The 27,545-nt window shown below is 45.1% G+C and overlaps 2 protein-coding genes across 3 annotated transcripts in view; one reads left to right on the forward strand and one right to left on the reverse strand.

Annotated features, from left to right (window-relative positions):
• The window catches only part of LOC132456411 (plakophilin-4-like), a 46,717-nt gene extending 25,179 nt beyond the window's left edge, over window positions 1-21,538 (forward strand). For both annotated transcript variants that reach the window (XM_060050760.1, XM_060050761.1), the window contains 12 exons: window positions 4,428-4,641; window positions 6,806-6,995; window positions 10,064-10,181; window positions 12,564-12,770; window positions 13,923-14,084; window positions 14,741-14,891; window positions 15,492-15,696; window positions 16,414-16,498; window positions 17,271-17,388; window positions 17,926-18,057; window positions 19,046-19,119; window positions 20,037-21,538. In XM_060050760.1, coding sequence (XP_059906743.1) covers window positions 4,428-4,641; window positions 6,806-6,995; window positions 10,064-10,181; window positions 12,564-12,770; window positions 13,923-14,084; window positions 14,741-14,891; window positions 15,492-15,696; window positions 16,414-16,498; window positions 17,271-17,388; window positions 17,926-18,057; window positions 19,046-19,119; window positions 20,037-20,300 — 1,920 coding nt within the window. In that variant the 3' untranslated portion in view covers window positions 20,301-21,538. The remainder of the gene's footprint in view (window positions 1-4,427; window positions 4,642-6,805; window positions 6,996-10,063; window positions 10,182-12,563; window positions 12,771-13,922; window positions 14,085-14,740; window positions 14,892-15,491; window positions 15,697-16,413; window positions 16,499-17,270; window positions 17,389-17,925; window positions 18,058-19,045; window positions 19,120-20,036) is intronic.
• Window positions 21,539-21,701: 163 nt separating this feature from the next.
• LOC132456412 (kinesin heavy chain-like) overlaps window positions 21,702-27,545 on the reverse strand; it is a 29,606-nt gene continuing 23,762 nt past the window's right edge. The window contains exons 23-26 of the mRNA XM_060050762.1: window positions 27,442-27,545; window positions 26,942-27,158; window positions 26,066-26,179; window positions 21,702-23,727 (exon numbers count right to left, since the gene is read on the reverse strand). The exon at window positions 27,442-27,545 is cut by the window's right edge and continues 1 nt beyond it. Coding sequence (XP_059906745.1) covers window positions 26,079-26,179; window positions 26,942-27,158; window positions 27,442-27,545 — 422 coding nt within the window. The 3' untranslated portion in view covers window positions 21,702-23,727; window positions 26,066-26,078. The remainder of the gene's footprint in view (window positions 23,728-26,065; window positions 26,180-26,941; window positions 27,159-27,441) is intronic.

Here is a 27,545-nt window from a genome sequence, read left to right on the forward strand (position 1 = left end):
TGAACGACCCGCCGCTGCTTGTTGATGTGAGAAATTGTCTCTTCCCTTCTTTTATTGTAATTTCTTAAGTCTATAGACAGAATGTGTTGCCTTGGAGAGTTTGTCGATGGCGGAGCCGTTATGTTTAAAAACATAACGTCTTACCTGGGCGAGTGTCTCTGCGGTGTGTGCGCGTGAGTGTGTTCTAACCTGTGCGAGTGTCGATGGCGGAGCCGTTATGTTTACTGGCAAGTGTCGCTGCGGAATGTGCTTGTGTTCTTACCTGCGCGTGTGTTGATGGCGGAGCCATTATGTTTAATAACATAATGTCTTACCTGGGCGAGTGTCGCTGCAGTGTGTGCACGTGCGTCTGTGTTCTTACTTCTTACCTGCGTGTGTAGATTGCGGAGCCGTTATGTTTGAAAACATAAAGTCTTGGCTCGGCGAGTGTGTCGCTGCCTTTGTCTTGACGTGCTGTGTGTGCTTGTGCGTGTGTGTGCGTGTGTGTGTGTGTGTGTGTGTGTGTGTGTGTGTGTGTGTGTGTGTGTGTGTGTGTGTGTGTGTGTGTGTGTGTGTGTGTGTGTGTGTGTGTGTGTGCGTTTCCATGTATGTTTGTGCCCATGTGCGGAGTGTGTATGTGCGTGCTTAAGGTGTATGTATGCGTTTGCGCGTGCTGTGTGTGTGTGAGCTGCAGGCTGCTTGGCACATGCGCACATGAGTAACTTGAGTAACTGGTGTGACAGGCCTGCTATCATAGTAGGAAGATATATTTTTAGGTGTGAAGCAGTCAGCTGAATTCTTTGGTAGCTCTCCTCTGTATCGGGGGGCTGGGGGGGGGTCGATTGAGTTGGTTCGTGAGGCTCGTTCCACTCGTTATTGCCCTTCACACCTTTCGCGGTGTGCAGTGAAAGGTTGAACACACAGATGGCCTGTTGCTGTACTCTACAACATGCTTAACATCTGGTGATAATGCTAACTAAACAGCGTACAACTGCCACGGTTGTAAACTATGTTTTCGTTGGTAAAGGGAAAAATATATATATGTATTGGATCAATCACTGAGTGATATCACGGTTGCCAGTAATAAGTGTTGCAAATTCAGTCTAATCAAGTGTGTCCTCTTGGGTAAGATCTAGTGACTTTGCTAGAGATCTCTTACCCAGTATCTTTCTAAACTTTGCTCTTTTTTTTTTGCATTCTAAATGTAATCGTTTCTTCTTTCCTGTAGTAAAATGACTGAACACTAGTGCTTTTTTAATTGACTATGCCATTTTCTAGTCCATATAAAAGAAAATAATTGGCTTATGTGTGATTTACTTTGGCTTACCAATAAGTACCTACCTTATAACAGTAATAATGTGTCACGTTGCTGAATAAGTAGCCTTCAAATAAGCGTGTGATGTGAGGGTTTTATGCGTTTAATTATGCTAGGCCACAAGGCGGTTGTCTAATATCAAAGTATCAAATATATAGGTTAACATGTTTATATAAACATGTAGTTGGCCCTATAGTCTGGAAAGGTTAACTTTCTGTGAGATGAATGTCACTTGGAATAAGTACCTGAAAGGGCAATTTCTTCAAATAAGTAATAATCTAGTCTGCTATAGATGACATTTGCAGTCTTATAGTAAACCTGCATCTTTGCGACCCCAGCTGGAGAAACCAGCAACTGCGGCCTTGTAGTGACAGTGGGGTTAATTTGACAGCGGATAAAGCCGCGAAAATGCTTTTAACCTTGTTTTCCAGTAAAATGTCTAAATTTTAAGAATACATGCGTGTTAACAAGAAATATAGACAAAAGTCCTGAAAGGGTGATGCTGAAACTTGCTTGAGAGTTGAACTCATCTTTTTATATTTACTAGCGGCCAAAATGCCCCCCCATCCACCCCACTGTGGTTCCTGTGTTAAATCAGGACCAGCGAGTCCACCATGAACAGTGGGATCACTGGCGAGAAGAAGATCCCACGTTTGTGTACGTGTGCTAAAGAGTGGAAGGCATTCAAAAGTTTTGGAATGGTACCTTTATTTAACGTGATGCCTGCCAACCCCCCTTCTGTCGCCGTTCAGACGGCTAGAACGGCCATCTGTCTCGCATGGGTCTTAAAATAAATGTCCTGCCAAATGTACTGCTTGGACTGCTCTTTGCACTGCCTCCAATGGAGTGAATAACCGCCCGCTCTCACACTGATAGAGCCAAGGTACGCTCCTATTGCAGGGAAGTTTGTGTTACTATCACTATTTGCCGTTTTTTAGAGACAGAGTTTCCTATATTTCAGATTCAGACTTCCCTACTGCGCCTCAATATAGTAAATAATAGAAAATAAAATACGAGTAAGAATGTTAAGTAAAGTCAAGGCTACATAGGCACATGCACAGAGGGGTTGGCCTCAATGGCCCATACCACTCCTCCTATGAGTGGCCAGGGCCAAAGAGAGCAGCCCTGATTGGCTGCTCTCTAGACTGAAATCATACATAATAATAAATATCTCTGTCAAAATATTCGTTATTCTAGACTAAGGTTATTTAAGTCTGGGCGTGAATCGTCAGGGACCTCACAATACGATATTACCCAGATTACTGAGTGCTGATATAACATTTTCTTTCAGGGCATTTGTCAGATTATTTTATCCACATTGATTTACAACACCGACAGCAGTGTCAACCACGCAAGGCAGTCAGGGTTAAGCTTCTTGCCCAGGCACACCTCGAAACTCTCTACCTCTTGAGCTAAGCCGACCCCTGAATCAAATATGCGGTTTCTTCTTTGAGTGGTTAAACATTTAGGTACAGGTTCTGGTTTCTACTGCAACGTTCATTTGAAAAATGAACACAACATAGTGTGGATGCACCTCAGGCATTTGTAAATCCTCTCGCAGGTGAAAGGACGCAGAGTCCCATCCATGAGAGATAAAAGAGAGGCAAGATGAAACGCCCATGATGGCGACAGAGACGGCTATCCCAACCCGGCGTTGCCAGATAAAAGCGCTTTGCCCGAAGCCAAGGACATCATTCATGGCAGAACCAATGTAACTGTGTCCTGTCTGTATGTTTTATATAGCCATATGATGTCTCTTAAATCAATATCTCTCCAATTGATTTTGAACGTAACTTCATCATCGCGGATATTGTTTGTGTTTCGTCTGTCGCCTAAATACAAACCAAATGTATGAAATATCTTTTAAACATTCCAAATGAATCAATCAAATTGATTGATAGGCTTGAACTTTAAAGGTAAAACAATAAGTGTGTGTGTTGTTGTGTCGTGCACACATCCCCATGCATGGAGATCTCAACTGCTGGAGTCTTTATCATTCATTATGTCATATCATTATAATAGGCCTTCATGTGTTGACATGTCCCTCAAACGAATGTTTCTCAAATGTTACAATCTATATAAAAAATAACTGACTGTGTGGGTTGTTGCGTCTGACACACGTCACGTTATGCGCAGGTGGGAGAGTTATCAACGCTTGCTTGTTATTATTTGTTTGTTCGTATAATTGAACGTTGGAACTCGGGGAAGTATGTTCGGAAAAATTGTCAAATGTGGAAATGACACTAATCAGAAATAAATTGCTCTCGATGAGCCGCTGAGATTTCAAATCAGACAAGGGGTACTGTGGAACGTCGAACCGAATGCATCATCGTGATCTGCAACGATAAAATATAAAATATATAAAAATACCACCCGAAATGAATCAATCAAAGTTAAAAAGAGGCAGCTTGAGATTCATATAATGTCTGTCTACCTGTCTGTAAATAGCACTGTGATACTCATGGAATTAGCATTGTGGGTGTCAAAGAGAGGTGGTCGGCCCTCACACGTGCGTGTCTAAGGATCGCTGTGCGTCACACGTGGTTGAACTCTGGTACGTTTTAGCCCACCCACGGCGGTTGGGTGCACGGGCAGAGTATAGTTGATGCAAATAGACTATAGGTGAATCCATTAGCTGGTCAAAGACTAAGCGTCTTTGGGTCATTGAAAAGCGCTATATAAATATAATGAATTATTATTATAATTATTATTAGCTTCCACTGAGGTAAACACTGAATGTCTGGCTGTGTCGATGCCTCGAGTCAACTTGAACGACTACTTTCTGTACACATATTCTAGTAAGCAGTGTGTTTAGAAAGTACGTTTGTACGTTCGCCTGGTGAGATTTCTGTCTTCGTGTTCTGCAATGCCGTCTGTTGTAGCCAGTAGGCTACAATGTTTTCTAGGCGAGCCTTTTTGTACAAATATTCTAGAAAGCTGTGTGCATGTAGTTAGTATACTAATATGTTCACAAGATGAGTTTTTCTGAACACACATTCAAGCTAGCCGTATGTTTTGATGTTTTGTTCACCAGTTGAACCTCTCAGTATTTATACTGTTCTGGGACCAGTTCTCTGCTGTGATGGTCGACCAGGTGGTTCTGTCAGTGTTTATCTAATCTAATCTAAATCAGGTGCGTCACCTGGGCGGGATCCAGCTGCTCCTGGACCTGCTGGACCACAAGGTGTGCGAGGTGCAGAAGAGCGCCTGCGGGGCCCTCAGGAACCTGGTGTACGGCAAGGCCACCGACGACAACAAGGTCACCCTGCGCAACTGCGGCGGCGTGCCCGCCCTGCTGCGGCTCCTCCGCAAAACCACCGACAATGACGTCCGCGAGCTGGTCACTGGTAGGCCCCATCCCCCGCCCTCACACTTGCTGTCACACCGGGCGGCCCTGATTGGTCGGCTGATCTGTGTGCTGTGTTTTGTGTGTGTGTGTGGGTCTTGGTGGTTAATATGATTTGTAGCCGTACGGTTGGCTTATGACCCGACGACCAGCTGTGTGTGTGTGTGTGTGTGTGTGTGTGTGTGTGTGTGTGTGTGTGTGTCTCTGTCTTGTTGGCTTATTATGACCTGTTGGTTTGTGTGTGTGTGTGTGTGTGAGGGATGCCTTTCAGAGGTGCTCAAGTAAACGGCTCCATTCTGGCGTGTCCGTGCGTCTGTCCATCTGCGTCTGTCTGTCTGTCTGTATTTCTGTCGGTCTCTGTTTCTGTCGACTCTTGCATCCCTGGTGTGTCTGTCTGTATGTCTGTCTGTCTCTCAGGGTTTCCCACAGAAAATGTGTTAGCTACGGGTGTGGGGTTTGCCGTCAGACTGGTGGGGGGGGGGGGGGGTTGGGGGGCTGCTGTCTGGCACTCAAAATAACATCTGAAACAAGAACAGCCAAAGAAGGCTGTAAAGTGCTGTGGGAAACCCTGTCTCTGTATCTGTCCATGTGTGCGTCCCGTGTCTGTCTGTCTGTCTCTTTACCGGTCCAAGCGTCCCCCCCTGGTGTGTCTGTCTGTCGGTCTCTGTATCTGTCCATGTGTGCGTCCTGTGTCTGTCTGTCTGTCTCTCCACCGGTCCATCGTGTGTCCGTATGTCTCCACATGGCGGGGCTTTATAGCGGGGGAGGTGTGTGAGAGAGGTGGAATGCGAAACGCACGACGCACCCATCATCCCTCAACAGTAACACAGATGCTCATGGTGTGGGGGGGGGGGGGGGGGGGGGAGCTGTGACAGGTTGTCTGGAAATACTTCCCCGCCATGTAGCGCACGGCCGACAGTCGCCATGATTTGCGTTTGATTTACACCCTGTTTTACACCCCCCCCAGGGATTCTTCTTCCTTTCTCCATGAGTCTGTGTAGCCCAGTAAACAATGGGGCTGCGTGGCGTTCACAAGCATTCCTTCTGTGGCGTTTCTCAAAAAGTTGTGGGGGGGGCTCGGTGGGTAGAGCGGAACTCACCTCAGTCCTGAGCTTCTGGTCGCCTTGAGTTGAACAGATAGGTTGATGTAGTTTGGGTGTAGTCTTGTTTAGCGTGCATGCTTGTCTCAAGACTAGGGCTGGGTATCGTGGCCGATTTCCTAAATCGATTTGGATTTCGATTCATAAGGTTCTGAATCGATTTATCACGATTCAATTAGATTCAATCTGCTCTTAAATAATGAAAATGTCTCAACTGTGTTACAAAATACAATTTTTTTTTATTATTTCTCTTCACCTTAAACAACAGGTTTTAAGTGCAAACTTGTAAATTGGACAGTTCAAACTTGGGCTGTAAACAAAACTGTCTCAAGTCTCAAAAGTGCAATTTTGTAATTGCAACTGAAAGCGTATTTGAACTAAAACATTCAATCACTGTGAATTGCACTAAGGCATTGTTTATTAAAGTGAAAAAAAAATATTAATGGTAAAAAAATTAAAAAAAACATGCCCTATGAATCGATATTGCAAAATTTAGATGAAATCGATCCAAAATCGGTTAAATCTAGTTTTTTACCCTTCCCAACTCAGGACCCTAGTTAACTGGGACGTCATCCACCATTGTGCTCTCCAGGGAAATGTGTGTTGGGCACACGGCGCAGTCGGCCTTAATAGGACGAGAATAAATCGGTTCAAAGAGTTCAAAAGTGTAGGGATATGTTTGTATCTCTCATTCTTATAATCCCTTATTCCCCCCCCCCTTTTGTATGCGTGTGTCTTTCTTTCTTGTTATCTCTCTCTCTCTCTCCCATCTCTCTCTCTCTCACTCTCTCTCTCTCCATCTATCTTTTTCTCCATCTATCTATCTCTCCTTTCTTTCTTTCCATCTCTCGCTCCATCCTGCTCTCTCTATCTCCTTTCTTACTTTTTCACTATTTTTCTCTTACTTTCTTTTTCTCTCTCTTCCTTTATCTCTCTTTCTCTCTCTTTTTCTCTCGCTCTCTGTCTCTCTCTCTCTCTCTCTCTCTCTCTCTCTCTCTCTCTCTCTCTCTCTCTCTCTCTCTCTCTCCCTCCCCCCCACTCCCCTTGCCCCTCCCCCTCCCACAGGCGTGCTGTGGAACCTGTCGTCGTGCGACGCAGTCAAGATGACCATCGTGCGCGACGCACTGAGCATGCTCACCAACACCGTGGTCATCCCCCACTCCGGCTGGAGCAGCGGCGCCGTCCCGCAGCGTGACCACTCCTCCCACAAGCTCCACGCCTCCCTGCTGCTCCGCAACTCCACCGGCTGCCTCAGGTGAGCCACCCCCCGAACCGCTAGGCACACCGGGGGTCCACGCGCAAACACGATCTCGCAAGATCTCCTTCGCGAGATCTTTTCGCAATCAAATGTAGTATTTATTCAGAAAAATACAAATGAGCAGGCAGAAGTGTGACATATTTTAATAAATAATAATATAGAGAAAAATACACTCATCTCTCCACTCCTCTCTCCTAGTCGTCTCTCCTCATCTGTCCACTCCTCTCTCCTAGTCGTCTCTCCTCATCTCTCCACTCCTCTCTCCTAGTCGTCTCTCCTCATCTGTCCACTCCTCTCTCCTAGTCGTCTCTCCTCATCTGTCCACTCCTCTCTCCTAGTCGTCTCTCCTCATCTGTCCACTCCTCTCTCCTAGTCGTCTCTCCTCATCTCTCCACTCCTCTCTCCTAGTCGTCTCTCCTCATCTGTCCACTCCTCTCTCCTAGTCGTCTCTCCTCATCTGTCCACTCCTCTCTCCTAGTAGTCTCTCCTCATCTGTCCACTCCTCTCTCCTAGTCGTCTCTCCTCATCTGTCCACTCCTCTCTCCTAGTCGTCTCTCCTCATCGGTCCACTCCTCTCTCCTAGTCTTCTCTCCTCATCACTCCACTCCTCTCTCCTAGTAGTCTCTCCTCATCTCTCCACTCCTCTCTCCTAGTCGTCTCTCCTCATCTCTCCACTCCTCTCTCCTAGTTGTCTCTCCTCCTCCATTCTCTCCTCACCTCCACTGTTCTCTCTCCACTCACCTCAACTCTCCCCTCCTCTCTCCTAGTCTTCACTTCCCTCCTCACCTCTCTCCCGTTCACGTCCGTTGATTCACAAGATCTTTTGTCTGACGGTTAAAAGTGACAAGGTGCTTTCACTAAGCCTCCGTGCTGCTTTCTACGTTTTTCTGACCCGGTTTTCAAGTTCATGACTTCAAGCCGGAGCCACCTGATAGAAGACAGGAAGAGGTATTCGTCTACTGGCGACGGTGAAGGAGTATATTGCCAACATCCCTCCCCGCCTCTCCTGTTCTCTCCTCTCCTCTCCTCATCTCTCCACTCCTCTCTCCTAGTCCTCTCTCCTCATCTCTCCTGTTACCTCCTCTCCTCTCCTCATCTCTCCCCTCCTTTCTCCTGTCTGCTCTCTGGACAATGAGGTTTTTAGACGGTCAATTTAACGTCATGAATATAATATTATCATAAATATAAAATATAAGTTAAACTTGTATACAAATATAGGTAAATCTAAAACTAATATAAAAAAATTATAAATATCAAAAGTACCAGCAGTACACTTCCATTTAGTGGTGTAGCGTGTGTCTCCAAATCTACAGTTGTGTTTGCATCAGAATGATTAGACAAGCTATTAGCTAGTGTTATAAGCTATCCATGGATAGCTAAGCTATCCATTTATGTACTTTCTTTAAAGAAATAGACATTTAGAGCATTTAATATTATGTTTCGGTGTTAAAGGCTTTATCTGTTTGCCGAGACCCCAGGTTAAGTGTTGACATGGTGAGCGTCGAGATGTAAATCAACCATGATTTTGGTTGAACTCATCCACTCTCGTGGTTTACATGTGTCCTGAAATATGAAATTGTTGGTGAGCCACTGACATACATCTTATTTCAAACGAGTGAAAGCAGCTTCCATAGCTGTATCTTTGTTACATCCAACACAACAAAAGTGCATCCAAAATGCCCTTGCTAGGTAGTTTCCACCAAAAGAGCCTACAAACGAACAAATACATACAATTATTGATGAGTGTGTGTGTATATATATATATATATATATATATATATATATATATATATATATATGTTTGTCTGTGTGTGGGTGTATTTGTGTGTGTGTGTTTTTATATATGGGTATACACATATAAGTACATTCATCTATATTTGTACATATGAGTATATGATATGATAATGAGTGCAGACTCATTATCCATTCTGCTCGTCTGTAGCATCATGCTGCCAGCTCTAGTGAAATTGGGCATTCTTTCCTTGACTGCCTGAGCAGTTTTGTGCTGAAGACTGGTATTGGCTCAGAGACCAGCCTTAACTGTAACCGGGCAGGTTTCAGGCCGCCCTGTGGGCCAATGTATACATTGCTGTGTGTGTGTGTGTGTGTGTGTGTGTGTGTGTGTGTGTGTGTGTGTGTGTGTGTGTGTGTGTGTGTGTGTGTGTGTGTGTGTGTGTGTGTGTGTGTGTGTGTGTGTGTAAGATGCGTGTGTGTGTGTGTAAGATGCGTGTGTGTGTGTGTGTGTGTAAGATGCGTGTGTGTGTGTGTGCCTGAGAAACCCCTAATCCATATATCCCTGGGTTTGTAAGCATGTGTGTCCAGTGTCTGGGATTTAATTGAGTCCACAATAAGCATATGTGCGGGGGTGCGTATGTGTGTGACCAAAGATGACAAATGTAGTCCCTGAAAACACTTGATCAATATTAAGCCTTGTTTGACCGCGTTCTGTGTTGCTTTGTTTGTGAATGTATTATGTGTGTGTGTTTGTGTATTTATCATGTGTGTTTGTTTGTGTATGTATTGTGTGCTTTGTCTATTTATCATGAGTGTGTGTTTGTGTATGTGTCATGTGAATGTGTTTGTGTATGCATTATGTGTGTTTGTGTGTGTATCATGTGTGTTTGTTTGTGTATGCATTATGTGTGTGTTTGTGTATGTATTACGTCTGTTTGGGTGTGTATCATGTGTGTGTTTATGTATGCATTATGTGTGCGTTTGGGTATTTATCATGTGTGTGTTGGTTTTTTTGTATTTATTTATTATGTGTGTGTGTTTGTGTATGTACTATGTGTGTGTTGTGTGTGTGTGTTTGTGTATGTACTATGTGTGTGTTGTGTGTGTTTGTTTGTGTATGTATTATGTGTGTATGTGTGTGTAATATGTTTATTTGTGTATGTATCATGTCTGTGGGTTTGTGTGTGTATCATGTGCATTTCTTTGTGCATGTACCATGTGTGTTTGTGTGTATCATCTGTGTTGGATCGTGCATGTATCATGTGTGTTGGATTGTGTATACATCGTGTGTGTTTGTGTGTGTATCATGTGTGTGTCTGTGTGCGTCTCAGGAACCTGAGCTCTGCAGGGGAGGAGGCCCGGAGCCAGCTGAGGTGCTGCGAGGGACTGGTGGACTCCCTGCTCTACGTCCTCAAGTCCTGCGTCAACACTGCAGACTACGACAGCAAGGTAACCACTCTCTCCCCTCCACCTCCCCTAGTCATCTCTCCCCTCCGCCACCCTCCTCCCCTCTCCTGTTCTCTCCCCTCCTCTCTTCTAGTCTTCTCTCCCCTCCATCTCCCTCCTTTTCTCTCCAGTTCTCTCCCCTCAACCTCCATCCTCACCTCTCCTGTTCTCTCCTCTCCTGTTCTCTCCCCTCCTCTCTCCTAGTTTTATCTTCTCTTCACTTCCCCCCTCCGTCTCCTGTCTCTCCTCTCCTGTTCTTTCCTCTCCTCTCTACTAGTCTTCACTTCTTTCCTCATCTCTCCTGTTATCTCCTCTTCTCTCCTCATCTCTCTCCTCCACTCACCTACTCTCCTGTTCTCTCCCCTCCTCTCACCTTGTCTTATCTTCTTTTCCATCCTCTCCTCACCTCTCCTCTCCTATCCTCTCTCCTAGTCTCCACCTCCCTCCCCCCCTCTCCTGTCCTTTCCTCTTCTCTCCTCTCCTTTCCTCTCTCCTAGTTTTCTCTTCTCTTCCATCCTCTCCTCCCCTCTCCTTTTCGCTCTCCTCTCATTCTTGGTTTTCAACTCTTCGGTCTTCTTCTCCATTCTCTCCCCTCCCTTCCTCTCCTTCTCCTCCTCGTCTTTCCCATAATTTCCTGTCTTTGAATCAATGTGAGCAGAGAAGCACGACACTGTATCTTACCCTCCCCTCACAGTTGATGCCCCTCTAAGATACAGCAGGAGTACATCCAGAATCCCTTATCGTCTTCATAACCTTGAGGGATCGTTTTCCTAAGGGGGGAAGAACATAAATAGCATAAACTATGACATCTGGAGCTGCAGTGGCAAATATCTATTCCTCACTCATCTGGGAGGAGGATCACTTGGGTTTCGTGGCTAAGGGCCCCCAGGAGATCAGCAGCGGCCCCTGGGCTCAACCCCCAACCCTCCAGTTCAGTGACTGGCCAAAGGGAGCAGTAATGAGGAGGAACGTCTGAATCTTAGCCGTTGTCCCTTTAAAGCAGGCGACATCATGTGGAGATCCACAATCATCCACCCACAATCTTCCATCCACATGCCTGCAGCACTTAGATACAAGATCTTCAGTGAAACGTCATAAAAATAAATATGTATTAGGCTAAATGTAAACCACCTTCGTAGAAATAATTACAATGATTCACAGATTCTCTTCCTTCAGTGGGGCCGAGGTGTGTGAGGTTGAGTGTGCTGATGTACACGCAAAACAGTGTTGAAGCATGCGTGCACAGCGCTGATGTGCACGTGCGCGTCCACAAAGCCATCTGAAAGGGTTTAGTGCGACCAGTGATTCCACTAGGGCTGGAATTCAGCTGAAATAGCCTCATACAATGACATAACATTATAACAGAAGAACACAAAAACAACTTAACACGTTTTCTTTGGCGTGCGTGTTGGCGCAGAAACTGTTTTGAGTCTGCGATCTGCAGCCATCCTACAGCCTGTATTTCATTTTACTGTTGCTTATTTTCTACACCATCATATATGTACGCTACTTTCTAAGATTAAGTCACTCTGTGTACCTTGGACTATATATGCTTGCTATATTTTGGCTAATAGCCATCCGTGAGCTAACGTGTTTCATGTTTTTCTCACACTGCTAAAGCAGAACACTGTTCTGTCAGTGTATCTCCACAGATTTCTCTGATGAAAACAACGATAATTAACAATGGTGGAGTGGTGGGTGCAGCAGGGGACACCAATGATATCAGATTTGCCAGGGGGAAAAGCCAGCTTGGTGATTGGCTCCCGCAAAAACGTATCGGAAGCAGAAAGAAATGTATTCTCCAGACCCTTCTCCAGGGCGAACTCAAATCGCCGGGAGAATGGGCGGGGCCACCCAGTCTCGGTAGTGGCAGTTGCACCTGTGATCCAGGGGAAGTATGCATACAGGAAAACACAGTAGGTGCAGTACACTGTGTAGATGCAGCCAGGCGCTGCATCTGTAACGGCTAGCAGGGAACCTGTCAGGTATCGCTTCATCAGAGGCCGCCGCGCTCAGCAGCTGTTTACTTACCTTCATCCACCGTGAAGAGATCAGCAGGATGGACGAGGACGGACCAATTAGTTTATGCCAGGCGTCCTCCGTAGACCGTCCACCTGTCTGGTGTGTGTGTGTGTGTGTGGGGGGGGGGGGGGGGTTTATGTGTGTGTGGGAGGGGGCACGCGTCTGTGGGCATGCGTGCGGGCGCACGTGTGTACGTGTTCACATTATTTGTGCGTGCATGTGTGTCCATTCCTGTGTTTTTGTTTGTGTGTTTTGGCACACCTTTGTGCGTGTGTTTTGATGCGCGCGTGTGCCTGTCCCGTTATTTGTGCGTGCACGTTCATGTGTATCCATTCCTCTGCATGTGTTTGTGCGTCTGCATAGATCGTGGAGAACAGCGTGTGCACGCTGCGGAACCTCTCGTACCGGCTCGAGGTGGAGATGCCCTCGTCCCGTCTCCTAGGCAACCCGGAGCTGGACGCCCTGCTGGGGTTCTCCTCCCCGGCCCGGGAGCTGGATTACCTCTGCCTGGGCAAGAGGAGGCGCAGCAGCAGCGGCAGCAAGAGAAGGAGCGGCTGGACCGACGACAAGGTAGGGGAGCGCCGCGGCGCAACATCCCCCTCTGGTGGTGGCCCGCCGGAACTGCAGGGTATTGTCTGCAGCGATGCATTGCAGTGCGTTGTTATGCTGTTAGAATACTCTCTGACGCACGTTATAAACATGTCGTCTTGATACTGATGTATGTGTATTGAGGAAATGGGGATTTCTACACTGAAAAAGGACAGCCATTGTTTTGTTTTCTCATTACGTTGTCTAACCCTGCCATTCCCTAGAGCTGGGGTCGGCAACCCTAGGCACGCTTGCCACCACTGGCACGGGGCAGCATAATAATTGGCACGCTTAAAAAAAGATATATATATTATAAAAATTCACAGCACAATGCGGCAGCGACAGCATAATAATTACCACAGACTTTTTTTTGTACTTTATTCTCTTTTGGCCATTTCCTCCTAGTTCAAATAGGTTTAAATTAGTTACAGAAAGCAGTGTTTTGAAATGGGATCAATTAATAGTTTTTAAACTTATGTTGTGAGTAATAGAGAAGAAAATATTTAAAAATATTGTTGCAAGTGGCCTGTATGCATCGCCTTCACATGGTTTTGCAAAGCTGTACATGTCTTAAAGATATTGATGTGGATGGTTCCAACATTCTCATATATTCTCGTTTTTTACATTTCTCACAGTGCAAATATGTTTTTGAATGAGTTTCTGTAAATGGTGTTATAAGATGGGACATATGTAATTATAATTTGTAAGCCCATGTTGCAAATATAACAACCAAAAAAACATTTAAAATGTTGTTAAGGCACACTCATTAACGAGAAAATGTCAAACTGGCACTGCATGTTGAAAAAGTTGCTGACCCCTGCCCTAGAGGTTAATCTTTGTGTGTGTGTGTGTGTGTGTGTGTGTGTGTGTGTGTGTGTGTGTGTGTGTGTGTGTGTGTGTGTGTGTGTGTGTGTGTGTGTGTGTGTGTGTGTGTGTGTGTGTGTGTGTGTGTGTGTGTGTGTGTCCATTCCCCCCTGTGTGTGTGTGTGGCTTTGTGTATATACATTCCTCTGGATGTGTGTGTGTGCGTGTGCGTGTGTGCATACGCATGTGCGTGTCTTTTGATTCCCCTGCGTGTGTGTGTGTCCATTCCTCGGCGTGTGTGTGTGTCTATGCATTGTGCCCCTTCCCCAGTGGGACGGTGTGGGCGTGTCCCAGACCCTGCGGGGGGCAGAGCTCCTGTGGCACCCCACGGTGGTCCGGCCCTACCTCAACCTGCTGGCCGAGAGCTCCAACCCCGCCACCCTGGAGGGCGCCGCCGGCTCCCTGCAGAACCTGTCCGCAGGGAACTGGAAGGTAAGGACCTCGTCGTCCTCTTCATCATCACCATCCACCTCATTTCCTCCTCATTATGATCATGATCATCATCATCATCATCATCCCCCTCCTCCTCCTCATCATGATCATCCGCCTCTTCATCATAATCCTCAAAAAAACGTATGTGTGTGTGTGTGTGTGTGTGTGTGTGTGTGTGTGTGTGTGTGTGTGTGTGTGTGTGTGTGTGTGTGTGTGTGTGTGTGTGTGTGTGTGTGTGTGTTCTCTTTGTTTTCTGTCCGTGTACTTTTTTTTGTGTTTGTGTGAGTGTGTTCTCGTTGTGTTCTGTGTGTTTTCTTGTTCTGTTCTATGTGTGTTCTTGTTTTTGTGTATGTGTTTGTTCTCTATCTGTTCTGTGTGTGTTCTCTTTCTGTTCTGTGTGTGTTCTCTTTCTGTTCTGTGTGTATTCTTGTTTTTATGTGTGTGTGTGTGTGTGTGTGTGTGTGTGTGTGTGTGTGTGTGTGTGTTCTCTTTCTGTCCTGTGTGTGTTCTCTTTCTCACCTGTGTGTGGTGTGTGTGTGTGTGTGTGTGTGTGTGTGTGTGTGTGTGTGTGTGTGTGTGTGTGTGTGTGTGTGTGTGTGTGTGTGTGTGTGTGTGTGTGTGTGTGTGTGTGTGTGTGTGTGTGTGTGTGCGTGCAGTTCTCCTCCTACATCCGAGCGGGGGTGCGTAAGGAGAAGGGCCTGCCCATCCTGGTAGAGCTGCTGAGGATGGACGCTGACCGGGTGGTCTGCTCTGTGGCCACCGCCCTCAGGAACATGGCCCTGGACAGCAGGAACAAGGAGCTCATAGGTACCCACACACACACACACACACACACACACACACACACACACACACACACACACACACACACACACACACACACACACACACACAAAGCACACAAAGCACGCAGCACACATACACAGCACACACACACACACACACACACACACACACACACACAGAACACATACACGCACACACACACACACACACACAATACACACACACACACCCACACACACAATACACACCGAACACATACACACACACATACACACACAAAGCACACAGCACACATACACACACACACAGCACACAGAACACATATACACGCACACACACACACACACACACAGCACACAGCACACAGCACACAGCACACAGCACACAGAGCACACGGACACGGCCATGGACAGATCCACAACCACTGCTCAATTAACCTGTTTGTGTGCGCTGTGTGTGTGTGTGTGTGTGTGCGTTGGTGTGTTTGTGCGTGTGTGTGTGTGTTGCATGCGGTGTGTGTGTTTTCTGCGTACTCTGTGTGTATTTGTATTGCGCACGCTGTGTCTGCATGCATGCCTGGGGTGTGTGTGTGTGTGTGTGTGTGTCTGTGTGTGTGTGCAGGGAAGTACGCGATGCAGGACCTGGTGAGCCGGCTGCCCGGCTCCTCTTCTACCGGCGGGGCGGCGCCGCTGTCGGACGACACGGTGGCGTCGGTGTGCTGCACGCTGCACGAGGTCACCAGCCGCAACGTGGAGAACGCCCGCGCCCTGGCGCACAGCGGCGGCATCCAGAAGCTGGTCAACATCGGGAAGGGCCGCGGCAAGGGGTGGGCCGGCACCACACACACCACACCACTCATGCACCCCACCCAGTCTGCTTTGGGTGGAGCATTTAGGGAAGGGTTTGGGGGGTGAGGGAAGGGCTAGGCCACTCTGGCCAACTGATTTGGGTGGAGCACTCGCTGCGAGTGTTGGGGGTGGGGGAAGGGGTAGGCCGGTACCACCTCATGCACCGCACGCAGTCCGCTTTAGGTGGAGAACTAGGCGTTGGGGATAGGGTGGGGGATGGGGGCAGGGGGCAACTTTCAGTTTGCATCGGGGTTCTATGCGTCCGCTTATTCTTGTATTGTCAGGTTTAGGTTGAGGAAGCTAATGGGTGGTACTGAAGGGAATGGAGTCCTACAGAGGGCGCTGTACTGTGGACGTTTCAAGGTTGTTTTGCTTCTACTGCGTATGTTTGTGTCTGGTATCACATTAATTTAAAAGACAACCGTGGACGCAGATGGACCTTTAGAGCCTGGACCTCAAATTATATGTTAAACCATATAAAATATCAAATCCAACATCAAAATGAGAATATCTTATTGCGATATTTGCAGAGGCGTAATTGAGTATAGACTTTGTAGAGCGCAGCGCGAGTCAATAATTTTTTGATTATGCCATCGTAGTTATGATCTGACAGATGATAGGAAGACTCACTTTTGTATGCAGTTGTCCTCTCTCGTTGACCCTGCTGGGCGTTGACCCCCCCCCCCCTCCCCCAGGTACTCCATGAAGGTGGTGAAGGCGGCGTCCCAGGTGCTGAACACGCTGTGGCAGTACCGCGAGCTGAGGAGTCTCTACAAACAGGTGAGAGGACTCAGAGGAGTCACCTCCACGGTTTGAATGAATGAGTATCATCGTCCTGTAGAGGGCACTGTAGTGAAGTCGCTTCCAGTACATTTGCATTCAGTTCTGTTCGTTCCTGTTCTTTTAAAAGGCAATAGTTGACGCCGACTTGCTTGTAGAGCCTGATGCTCAAATTAAATTAAACCGCATCAAATAGTTACTCAAATAAAGAAATGAAACACTAAACATTCTGTAGCTAGACTACAGGGAAAGGTGAACCCAACCAAAACCCCTCTTCTTGATGACTTTTCATTGGACGACTCCCTGTCCAGGTGGAACACCTGATATTGCATTGTATTATATTATACTCTTCATGGCTGACAGGGTGACCCACTCACCTGCCAATTAAAGCATATCTACGAAACAACTGACCTCCGTCTGTTTGAACCTTAACTGAAGGGGCGTTCCCATGGAGATCAGCTCTCACCCAGAATGAAAAAAGCATTATTCATAAAATAATGATGTGAACTTAAATTTTTACATTTTAACAGACCCTGAGGAATCAGTTGGACAGAGTGATGGAGAATATTGGGTCTATTTTAACAATTTACGTACGGTCTCACGCCAGCATTGGGTGGTAGGTCTAAGTATGCGGGATGTTGGGATGTTGGCAAAGATGCATAAATATAATATAAGACTTTTAAACAATGACTTTCAATATTACTAATGTACAAAATTTGTTTACAATATCTATTATATTTGACACTGACGGCCAAACGTTGTGTCTCCACAGGACGGCTGGAACTACACCCACTTCGTCACGCCCGTGTCCACGCTGGAGCGAGAGCGCTACCGCTCCCAGCCCGCCCTGCCCACCAGCCCCCTGCACATGCCCCCCGTCGTCCAATCAGGTGAGATCCACCGGAAGCCCATTGGCTGCTGCTGTTTAGTGATGACGTCAGGTGACACGAAGCAAATGGAGGCAGGGAGTAGAGAGCGTTAGGTGTCTGTCGGACACTAGTAGAAAACGTTTGAGAACCACTGGTCTCGACATTATTTAGTTAGTAATAGTATTCTCTTACTTTTTGTTAGTCGATATTGATACAGCTTTATCAAATGAGGCGTCTTGCTCAAGTTCACCTACAGCGAGGTAGAAATATCTTGGATCGAACATTGAGGCAGCTGAACACCCTAAAAACCCTGCACCCACCCACCTAGCCCAACTGTACCCCACAAATACATGTCTCTCAGAAATGGAATAGTCGTAGAGGTGTTGAGATGTATCTATAGAGTTTGTGAGGTATTTATTATTGTATTATTGATAATACATTAACACTATTATTAATTTGTTGAAGCTGGAGTTGGATGTAGTGCTCTGACAGGTCTATATATAAAGGTTTTTCCCTTCCTATATTCGGTCTATAATCATTGCATCTGTGTGGGGCTAGGGGGGAGTGCCACGTCCTCTCCCGCCATGCTGGGCATCAGGAGACACAGCTCCAACAACCAGAGGATGCAGTCGTCTATGCAACTGGACTCCTACTACGGCGACAACAGTTTACACAAATACCCGTACAACGGTGAGCCGCCTTGTTCTGAACATGTCCTGACGCTAAAGACAAGTTGCAGGCTGCTTTCTGTGCATTCTGATGGGACATCAAATCTGTGTTTAACTCATGTTCAATTATTTATCATAAATAATGGGATATGTGAAGGGCTGGCTCAGGTACATCATTTCCTGGTTCAGATTATTGTTAGGATCATTGAATATTTCAGTAGTTCATAAATAAAGACATAAACCAAGGGAATATTTGCCGTCTCAGTGTATATTTCTCCTTGTCTGAAATACACTTTGAAGGCATATATTTTGTTGGTTTATATCATTTTTTTTAATGAACTATTCAAATATTCACACATGTGGGATGTGTATTTATCAAGAGTTGAGCGTGACTGGGTTAGGGCAGCGCTCCAGTGTGAAACCTTTAGTGAGAGAGTAGCCTGCTTTAATGATTGGTCTCAGTTGAGACGTTCAAGGTAGTGATTGAACTCGCATCAAATAAGAATTGCTCCTGTTTTAAATAGCTTTCCCTAATTGTCCAATTGTGTTATTTATTATGTACTGAAATGCTGTTCTGGTTGTTGGACCGACTGCTTATTGTAATTGTAATTGTACATTTTTTGAACATTTGTATTTCTGTTTATATTTGTATGTTGTAATCAGGGCGTCATTTAAAAAGAGCCTGCTCTAAATGGCGCCTTCCCTGAATGCATAAAGGTTAATAAAAAAAATGATAATAACCCAACAACAGACCTAGCCCTGATCACAACACAACACACCACCACCATGGACCACGGCTCAACACTGAGGGAAAGACCAGTGATTGACTGCTTCCATTCACGCTCATTCAATGACCAACCCGCTGTTAAGACTAGGCTGGGCTACCTCCAACCTCATTGACCTAGCTGTACTTCAATAAATATAACAGTTCTTAATGTTGTGACCACCCCCCCCCCCCCCCCCCCAACGTTGTGCGTGCCTAACGTTGTTTTGTTGTGTTTACCCTTCAGGTTCTGAGAAGAACCATCCGTATTTCATCGGGACGTATTCCTCCCAGTCAGGGGAGGACCTGCGCAGGTCTCAGGTGAGATCCTTTACCTGTTAGAACCATGTAGAAACATGCTCAGAAACGTATTATAACCCAGAATAATCGGGTCCCCATCCACCCGAACAAACGGCTTCTAAACCAGCTTCCTCTCCATAAAAATCCGAAACTACGCCTGTTTAAGTTAAATAAATACATCTTTATTAGCTTTAGCTTTATCCGTTTTTATTGAACTCAAATAGATTTATTTATTGATGTCATTGCAAAAGAAAAAAGATAGTAAGGAGCCATAGACCTGGCGTGGTCTCCATCTATGGTCATTATACTTTTAAAACAAAACGTTACCCATGGACTGAATCCAAACTTATCTAGTCCATATCCACCAGAACAACCAGCGTCCTCTTCACATTTCATACACTAAAAACGCTGTCTTCCCGCCAGACACGCTTCCATACAAAATGCACTTCTTGCGACATTGTACATAGTCCTATCTGTTCTGGCTCGTCTATCGATGTGTGCATCTGCTTCCTTTTCCTGTTAATGGTGTTTGAAAAAAGCTAGCCATGCTATCATATGCATGTATTAATGTTGCACACAGCCGGCATGTATCTCAGGAGGTAGGGCTGGTGACCGGAAGGTTGCTGGTTCGATCCCCGGCTCCGCCTAGCTGAGTGTCTGGGTGTCCCTGAGCAAGACACCTCACCCTAACTCCACCCTAACGTGAATGCTAGGCAATATTGTTAAGCGCTTTGCAGGCCACTAGTTAGAAAAACGCTGTATAAATACATTCCATTTTTATTATACCGTTAGCACCTGCAAAATATCAATCCTCTTTTGAAAATGTTGCAAACCTTGCAACGCTCCCCCTCTCCTCTCCCCTCTCCCTCTCCCCCTCTCCCATCTCCCCCTCTCCCCTGTTCCCTCTCCCTCTACCCCTCTCCCCCCCCTTCCAACAGCACTCGGAGCCCTTCTACGACGAGCCCGACCGTAAGAACTACAACAGCTACCGGATGTACCTGTCGTCCCCGGTGCAGGGCTACGGGGACGAGTCGTACGAGGACGAGCCGGCGGTGCTCACACCCCCGTCGCCCGACGGCTACCCGGGCCAGGCCCTGCGGCCCAAGGCCCACGCCACCAACTACGTGGACTTCTACTCCACCACGCGCAGGCCCTCCCAGGGCACCAACAAGTACACAGGCTCCCCTGACTCCTGGGTGTGAAGAGAGAGAGGGAAAACGGAGACCGGGGGGGACGCCCGGCGGCCATCTTTTTCTTTCAGCACGGTGGGTTCCCCTTGTATGTGTGCGGGCCGGGGAGGGGGGGTTTGGGGGGGGGGTGGGAATGCATGTTAAGTTAAGCCGTGCACATCTGGGTGTACTTCTGTGTTCCAGACTCACGTCCCCAGACTTTTTTTTGGGGATCCGAGTTTTGACGTCGTTCCTTTTGGTCAAACGTAGAAAAGATCGGCGCAAATTCTGGAAGTGGGTCGGCGGTTTCCTCCGATGAAAGAGCCAGCCTTAACGTCGTCGATGTTAACCAGGGGGGCGGAATCACGTTCGGGTTACGTTCTCGCCCTCTGCGGTATAAACACGCAGACCATTGGTTGTTATTGTTTACCAACGTTTGATTCATGAATGGAAACCCCGGAGGCTCGGTTGGTAAAAACATCTACACCGGGACGGGATACATTTGTTCAGTATTTGTGATTCTTTGACACTGTGTTAAGAAGCGAAGGAGGAGCTAACGACCTGGTGACCGGGGAGTCATCCAGGAGGAATTGAGTGTACTACCTCTGAACACTACTTCAACTAGCACGCAATTAACCACGAAAGGTTTCCTTTACTTCCGATATATTTAACACTTACTCCAAATCATACCAATTTCGGATTTGGGGAGCAACACATCGCATCGCTTGGAAAATATTCTGAGTCACTTTGAAAAATAATTCTTGTCTGTTTAGTGAAATAGGAACATGTCTATTGATAAAATATTGATATGATTATGATGAAACCCATCCCTAAAAGTGGAAACTATTCAAAGTAATACTCAAAGCAGAAAAAAGTTGTATGGATTAAAAAAGTGTTTGACATTTTAACTAAGGAAAAGAGCGACCTACAAAACTCTGAAAACCGTGAATACTTCGGTTAAACTTTGTTCTTTGGCCAAATGTACGGTATATCCTAAAGTATGTGAAATATGTGAACACGTGGGAAAAAATACTATTTGTACAGAAGATACAGCGGTTTAACTTTCTTGTTACGTTGTTGTATTACATATGTATCAGACTTTATATGTGATTGTGTGAAGGAACTTTTTCTATTGTTTCTCCTGTTTTTTGTATTAATTTAATCGTGACCTGACCAAAACTCCCTGTCTGTCTGTCGTGTCGAACCGATCATGATGATGTGCAATGTGAGAGGGACACTATATATATAGGGATTAAAGACTATATCACAAACATGTCTGTGTGTCTAAGTGTGTTCACAGCAGTACAACATGGAGGAATTTATGTGGAGTAAAATCACAACGATCAACTTTTATAAAATACTATATATAGCAAATACAAATATGCTTCCCGTCAATGTAGTCTGAAAAATGAATAACATGGCAAACAACACCTGTTTAAGTTAAATAAATACATCTTTATTAGCTTTAGCCGTTAAGATTGAATATACACTGAAATTTATTGATTTATTGATGTCATTCCAAAAATAAAAGAAAGCAAGGACCCATAGACCTGGCGTGGTCTCCATCGATGATCATCATATATATATACGTTCAAATGGCACCCATTTCACATTTGCATTGGCATTTCCCTGAGCACGCCTGAAACAAGCTAGCCGTGCTATCATATGCATTTATTAATGTCCAGTTGCACTCATCAGCTTCAGACCAAACATAACCCATGGGCTGATGTTCACACAAATACAAGACACTAGTGCTAGTGGTCATGTTGGGAGCATGGGGATAGTTTTTCTAGCAACAGGGTTGAGAGTAAAGTGATCAATTCTGATGCAAAAATCTAATATTCAACTGCAAACCTAATCATTAAATAACTTTAACCAAGGCATATATACATGTATATTTAGATGCATTACATTGCAACATATTGCTGTTTCATGCTGGTCTCTCTTTGCCATTAAATGATGCATACACAAAGTTTGAAATTTTCTCATGATGGGGATAAAATAAAAAAATAACCACACCATTACAAATGATTGCAGAGTTTCAAGTGATGTTTTAGCACTGAATAGTTCTGTTATTAAAACAAGCTCACTCTAGCTCCGCCCCTTGGGACAAGGAAACATCTGATTTGCTGATCAGTGCCCCAGTTCTTGATTAAAGGGATACACAGAGATATCTGTAAATTAGTGTTTGCCTGTTTTACCGAGAATTAGTAGATTGGTTTAACTACATATTCATCATTATGTGTCCAGAATGGCAGTTTGGTGGTTTAGCATTTGTGTTCCGTTAGCCGCTTCAATTGACTTGCAGAGCTACTGTAGCCAAGCTCCCGGTCACATGGGGTGAATAAGCTTCACTATTACTTTCCAAAGATTTCCAAAGTGTTCTGAATAGTCGCTTATTCAAAATATGGTCCAGTGAAAACACAGCAAGATTGAAGTTTGTACAAACACAAATTATCCAGCAGTACTACAAAATACTCTGTGGCTTTGTAGATTTACCACAATCTTGTTTATTACTGGCATTAATTATTAATATGCGACTATTCTGAAATCTTTGGAAAGTAATTCAAAGTGTATTCCCCTCACATAAACAAGCTAGGCTGCTGCAGCTCTGCAAGCCAATGGAAGATGCTAACAGAAAGCCAATGCTAACCCAGCATTCTCCCCTTCTGTACACCCAAGGATGATTCTGGCATCAAACAACTCATCTGAACCTGGGTAAGAGAGGCCGACGGCAACAAACAGATTCATCAGCGTATCCCTTTGAGTAGTGTGTCGCTGTTAGAGGGGGAGCTGGAGCGAGATATTTGAAATACAGGAGCTCTGATTACAAGAGTGCCCTGGAGCAGGAGAGATGATGTGAGGCATGGTTGGTCTTTGAACAGAAATCCTTCAAAACAAAATGGAACTAGGTCGGTTGGTTCTAAAATGCAGCTACATCTCCGAGAAATTCCTGGTGCCTTAATCTATTACAACATAAAATACTGCTATTCATTACACTCAATGTAAATTGCCTTATAATGTATGCCTTTATCGAATACAGCAAGGGAAATAGTAAGTAACATACAATGAAATGATAAAGTGAATGTACTACTTAAATAATTACAATTATTACTATGCTTAATCAAAATTACAATAGCATATCACATTCAGTGTATGATCAAGAACAATTTGAATAAATACAATTAACAAAATTAGGGGAAAAAACTAAAATGAGATTGTACACATGAATAGTTTGTTACTGAAGGGTTCATAAATAAGGCACGTGATTATATTGTTTTGTTTTACTTTGTTTTCCAATAAAAAGTGGTTTTAGGTTACATCGCTGAATTGTTTCCGAATCAAGGAGGGGGGTTCATGTGTTGTGGGTAGGGTCACTGGGAGATGGTCTCCTATTGGACTAAACGTAGGAGGGTTGAGGCTGCGTGTTCCAAACAGGAAGTGTGCATCAGACATGCTTCTGTGAAAAGGAAGACAAATAGTTATTCACCCAATCAGCCGCTATTTCCTGTTGAGTTGTGTCTGTGTTCCAGCCTTCTCGGTCAATACAGATCTTTATTTCTGATTGGTTTCCCAATAGTTAAAGGTGCTGTAGGTTACATTAAAGGGCTATCATTGCTCATTATGATCAATCCATCCCTTCCCTGATTGGTTAGAGGAATCCATGTTGCCTGTCAATCACAGTTGTTTGAAATGCAGCACTTCTCATTAGCTTACAGAGGGAGGGAGCAGAGCGGTAAGGCGTTCTATTGGTCTAGTTTGAAACCTTGCTCTCTTCCACTCTTTTCTCTCTCACTACAGCAGGGGTCGACAACCCTAGGCACGCGTGCCACCACTGGCACAGGGCAGCATAATCATTGGCAAAAAACAACAACGCATTTATCATATTTATTTTATTATTATTTTAAAAAATCAAAGCACTATGCAGTAGCATAATCAGAACTACCGATTTTTTGGGCATTTCCTCCAAGTGCAAATATGTTTAAAATAGTTACAGAAAGCAGTGTTCTGAAATGGGATCACTTAATACTTTTTAAACCTATGTTGTGAGTAATAGAGAAGAAACTATTTAAAATATTGTTGCAAGTGGCCTGTATGCATCGCCTTCATGGTATTGCAAAGCTGTACATGTCTTAAAGATATTGATGTGGATGGTTCCAACATTCTCACATATTCTCGTTTTTTACATTTCTCACAGTGCAAATATGTTTTTGAATGAGTTTCTGAAAATGGTGTTTTAAGATGGGACATATGCAATGTAATTTGTAAGCCCATCTTGCAAATATAACAACCAAAAGAACTTTTAAAATGTTGATGCATGATTGTGGACTATATGGAAATAGTACAATTCCAGGTCTATTGGAAATGTTTTTGGTCGCTGTGTCTTAATTCAGCCTAATATTTTATAAATTGTTGCTTAAGGCACACTCATTAACGAGAAAAGTGTCAAACTGGCACTGCATGTTGAAAAAGTTGCTGACCCCTACCCTAGAGGTTATTCTTTGTGTGTTTGTATGTGTGTGTGTGTGTGTGTGTGTGTGTGTGTGTGTGTGTGTGTGTGTGTGTGTGTGTGTGTGTGTGTGTGTGTGTGTGTGTGTGTGTGTGTGTGTGTGTGTGTGTGTTAGAGCCCGACCGATATCGAATTTTTAAGGCCGATACCGATACGAAAATGTTGTGATTTAAAAATCCGATATGCCGATATATCGGCCGATATATATATATATATATATATAAAAAATAAAATCCAGAAACACGCAACAAAACAAACACATTTCCCTAACATTGGTTATTTGTAGTTATCCTTTAAATCCTTTTCACTCTCAGCTAACACGTAACAACAGCAAAACTGGACATGGTAGTCATGAATTAAGTCATGCTTATCGACTTTAGAGAATTGATGGGGATGTTCTTTTAATTGTTATTCAAGCAATGTATGCCTCGTGTGACAGTTGCCAACTTACCATGAACACACTTGCACACATGAACAACACCGATGATCTCCGTCGATCTCCGTCATTCACTCTGCCTAACTAACTCTGCTTTTTTTTTTTTTTTTTTTTTATTCATTTATCGGCCATTATAAATGCCGATACCGAATAGTTTGAAAAATGCCTAATATCGGCCTGCCAATATATCGGTCGGGCTCTAGTGTGTGTGTGTGTGTGTGTGTGTGTGTGTGTGTGTGTGTGTGCATTCCCACCTGTGTGTGTGTGTGTGCGTTGTGTATATCCATTCCTCTGGATGCGTGTGTGTGTGTGTGTGTGGCACCCTCATTAACGAGAAAATGTGAAACTGGCACTGCATGTTGAAAAGGTTTCTGACCGCTGCCCTATAGCCACTCTCAAATATACCTAGAGCGGCTTTAATTAATACATTATAGTAACACCAACATAACGTTGGTATTTTCTGGTACCATCACTCCTACTAAACTGAAAAGCTATCATGTAAGCTGATGGTTTTATGTCTTATTGCCATATTCCCTAAGGGAACAGTTAGCCTGAAAACATTTTAGGCAAACTTTTATTTAGCCTAACTGAACTTTTTCAGATGTTTTGTTTTCGGTTGTTGGCAAGTTGTTGGCAAGTTGGCAGTTACTTGCCAAACTGTTGTTCGTTAGTTACTTGCCCAACTGTTGGCAAGTAACTGTTTACAAAATTACAAAATGTAAAGAAAATAGTTTTGTTTAAGCTTCGTGCCACAGGTTACATGCTCTTTAATGAGAAGAGATGTAACTTCTCCAGTTAAAGCAGTAGCAGCTCTGACTGTGACTGACAGGCCTCGTGGTGGGCGGTCCTCACCAGGGGGGAGGGGCTAGATGCTGGTCTGGTAGTGGTTGTTGTTGTAGAGACCGTCCCTCAACGCGTGGAAGGTGGGAGAGGACAGAGGGTGCTGGCCTGGACGGATTGGCTTGGCTGTGGATTGCACACACATACACACACACACACATACACACACATGTAAAAGCACACACACACATACACACACATGTAAAAGCACACACACACACATACACCAACACAAATACAAACACACACACGTAAACGCACTCACACATACTCACACATACAAACACACACATACATACACAGGCAAGGTTATACAAATTCTGGGAACACAATCTTCTGAATTAATAATTTTTACATTTATTCTTCGTTAGCGAACTGGAGCAACACAGGCACTTTTAAATTGGGTTTATACGACTGAAATCGGATAGGCTCAAACGGTTTTCACATTCATGAAAAAAGTGTTTATATCCAGTAATATCCAGATTGCCTTAGAGGCCTTGACTTTGATGTAAAGACAACTCAGAAGAAGCTATGCTCGGCTTAATATAAAATATTACAATTAAAGGGTTCCATCTCGCTGAGATACTTTGGAATATAATGAGGATATAAAAATAATACAGCTTCGTTTGTTAGAGATTCCATCATCAACTCACAGATCAACAAAAAAAATATATGTAGAAATAATATGGAATACTATTGACCATAACATAATTGTTTCAGAAAAAGAGACAAAAAGGTCCTACTTTCCTGCCATTATTTACCAAACACAGCGTTGATGTCCAGACCAGTTGTTGCGGTTGTTTCTCAACACACCAAACACACAATTATCTCTTCCATTCTAAACCATCAGGGCATGACCTAAAACAACCACCGGGGGCGACGTGTTACCGATCTGAGCTGAGGGCCCCCGGCGGACCATCCTCTTGGCCCGGACGGCCTCCTTGATGCGGCCAACCTCCAGCTGGTAGTGGCGGCGGTCTCGTGACGCGCTTCCCTTAGCCTCCTTCAGCGCCCCCTCCAGGGCCTTGACACGTTCCGCCGTGGCCCGCAGACGCATCTCCAGCTTGGGCAGCTCGCAGCGCAGGTCCCCATTATCACTCACCAGCTAGGGGGAGGGTGGGAGAGGGGAGAAAGGGAGGTAGAGAGAGAAGGGGGGAGAGAGGGAGAGGGAGAAGGGGAGGGAGGGAGGGAGGGAGGGATAAAGGAGAGAGAGAGGGAAGGGAGGGAGAAGGGGAGGGAGGGAATGAGAGGGAGAAGGTGAGGGAGGGAGTGAGTGGGAGAAGGGGCGGGGATGAGGGAGGGAGATGGGAGAAACACGGTGGTCTGAAGTTTATTTTCCCCGATCCTCTTCCCTACGGTAACAGAGAGGTCGTCCGACCGGATCCCACCTGCTTGTGGACTTTGGTGAGGTGCTCCAAGTTCTTCTCCAGGAAGCAGATGCGCTGCTTCTGGGCCACGCTCCCAAGCCCCTCCTCGCACTCCAGCTCTGCAC

This window comes from Gadus macrocephalus, chromosome 4 (genome assembly GCF_031168955.1).
Source record: "Gadus macrocephalus chromosome 4, ASM3116895v1".
Taxonomy (NCBI): Eukaryota; Metazoa; Chordata; class Actinopteri; order Gadiformes; family Gadidae; genus Gadus; species Gadus macrocephalus.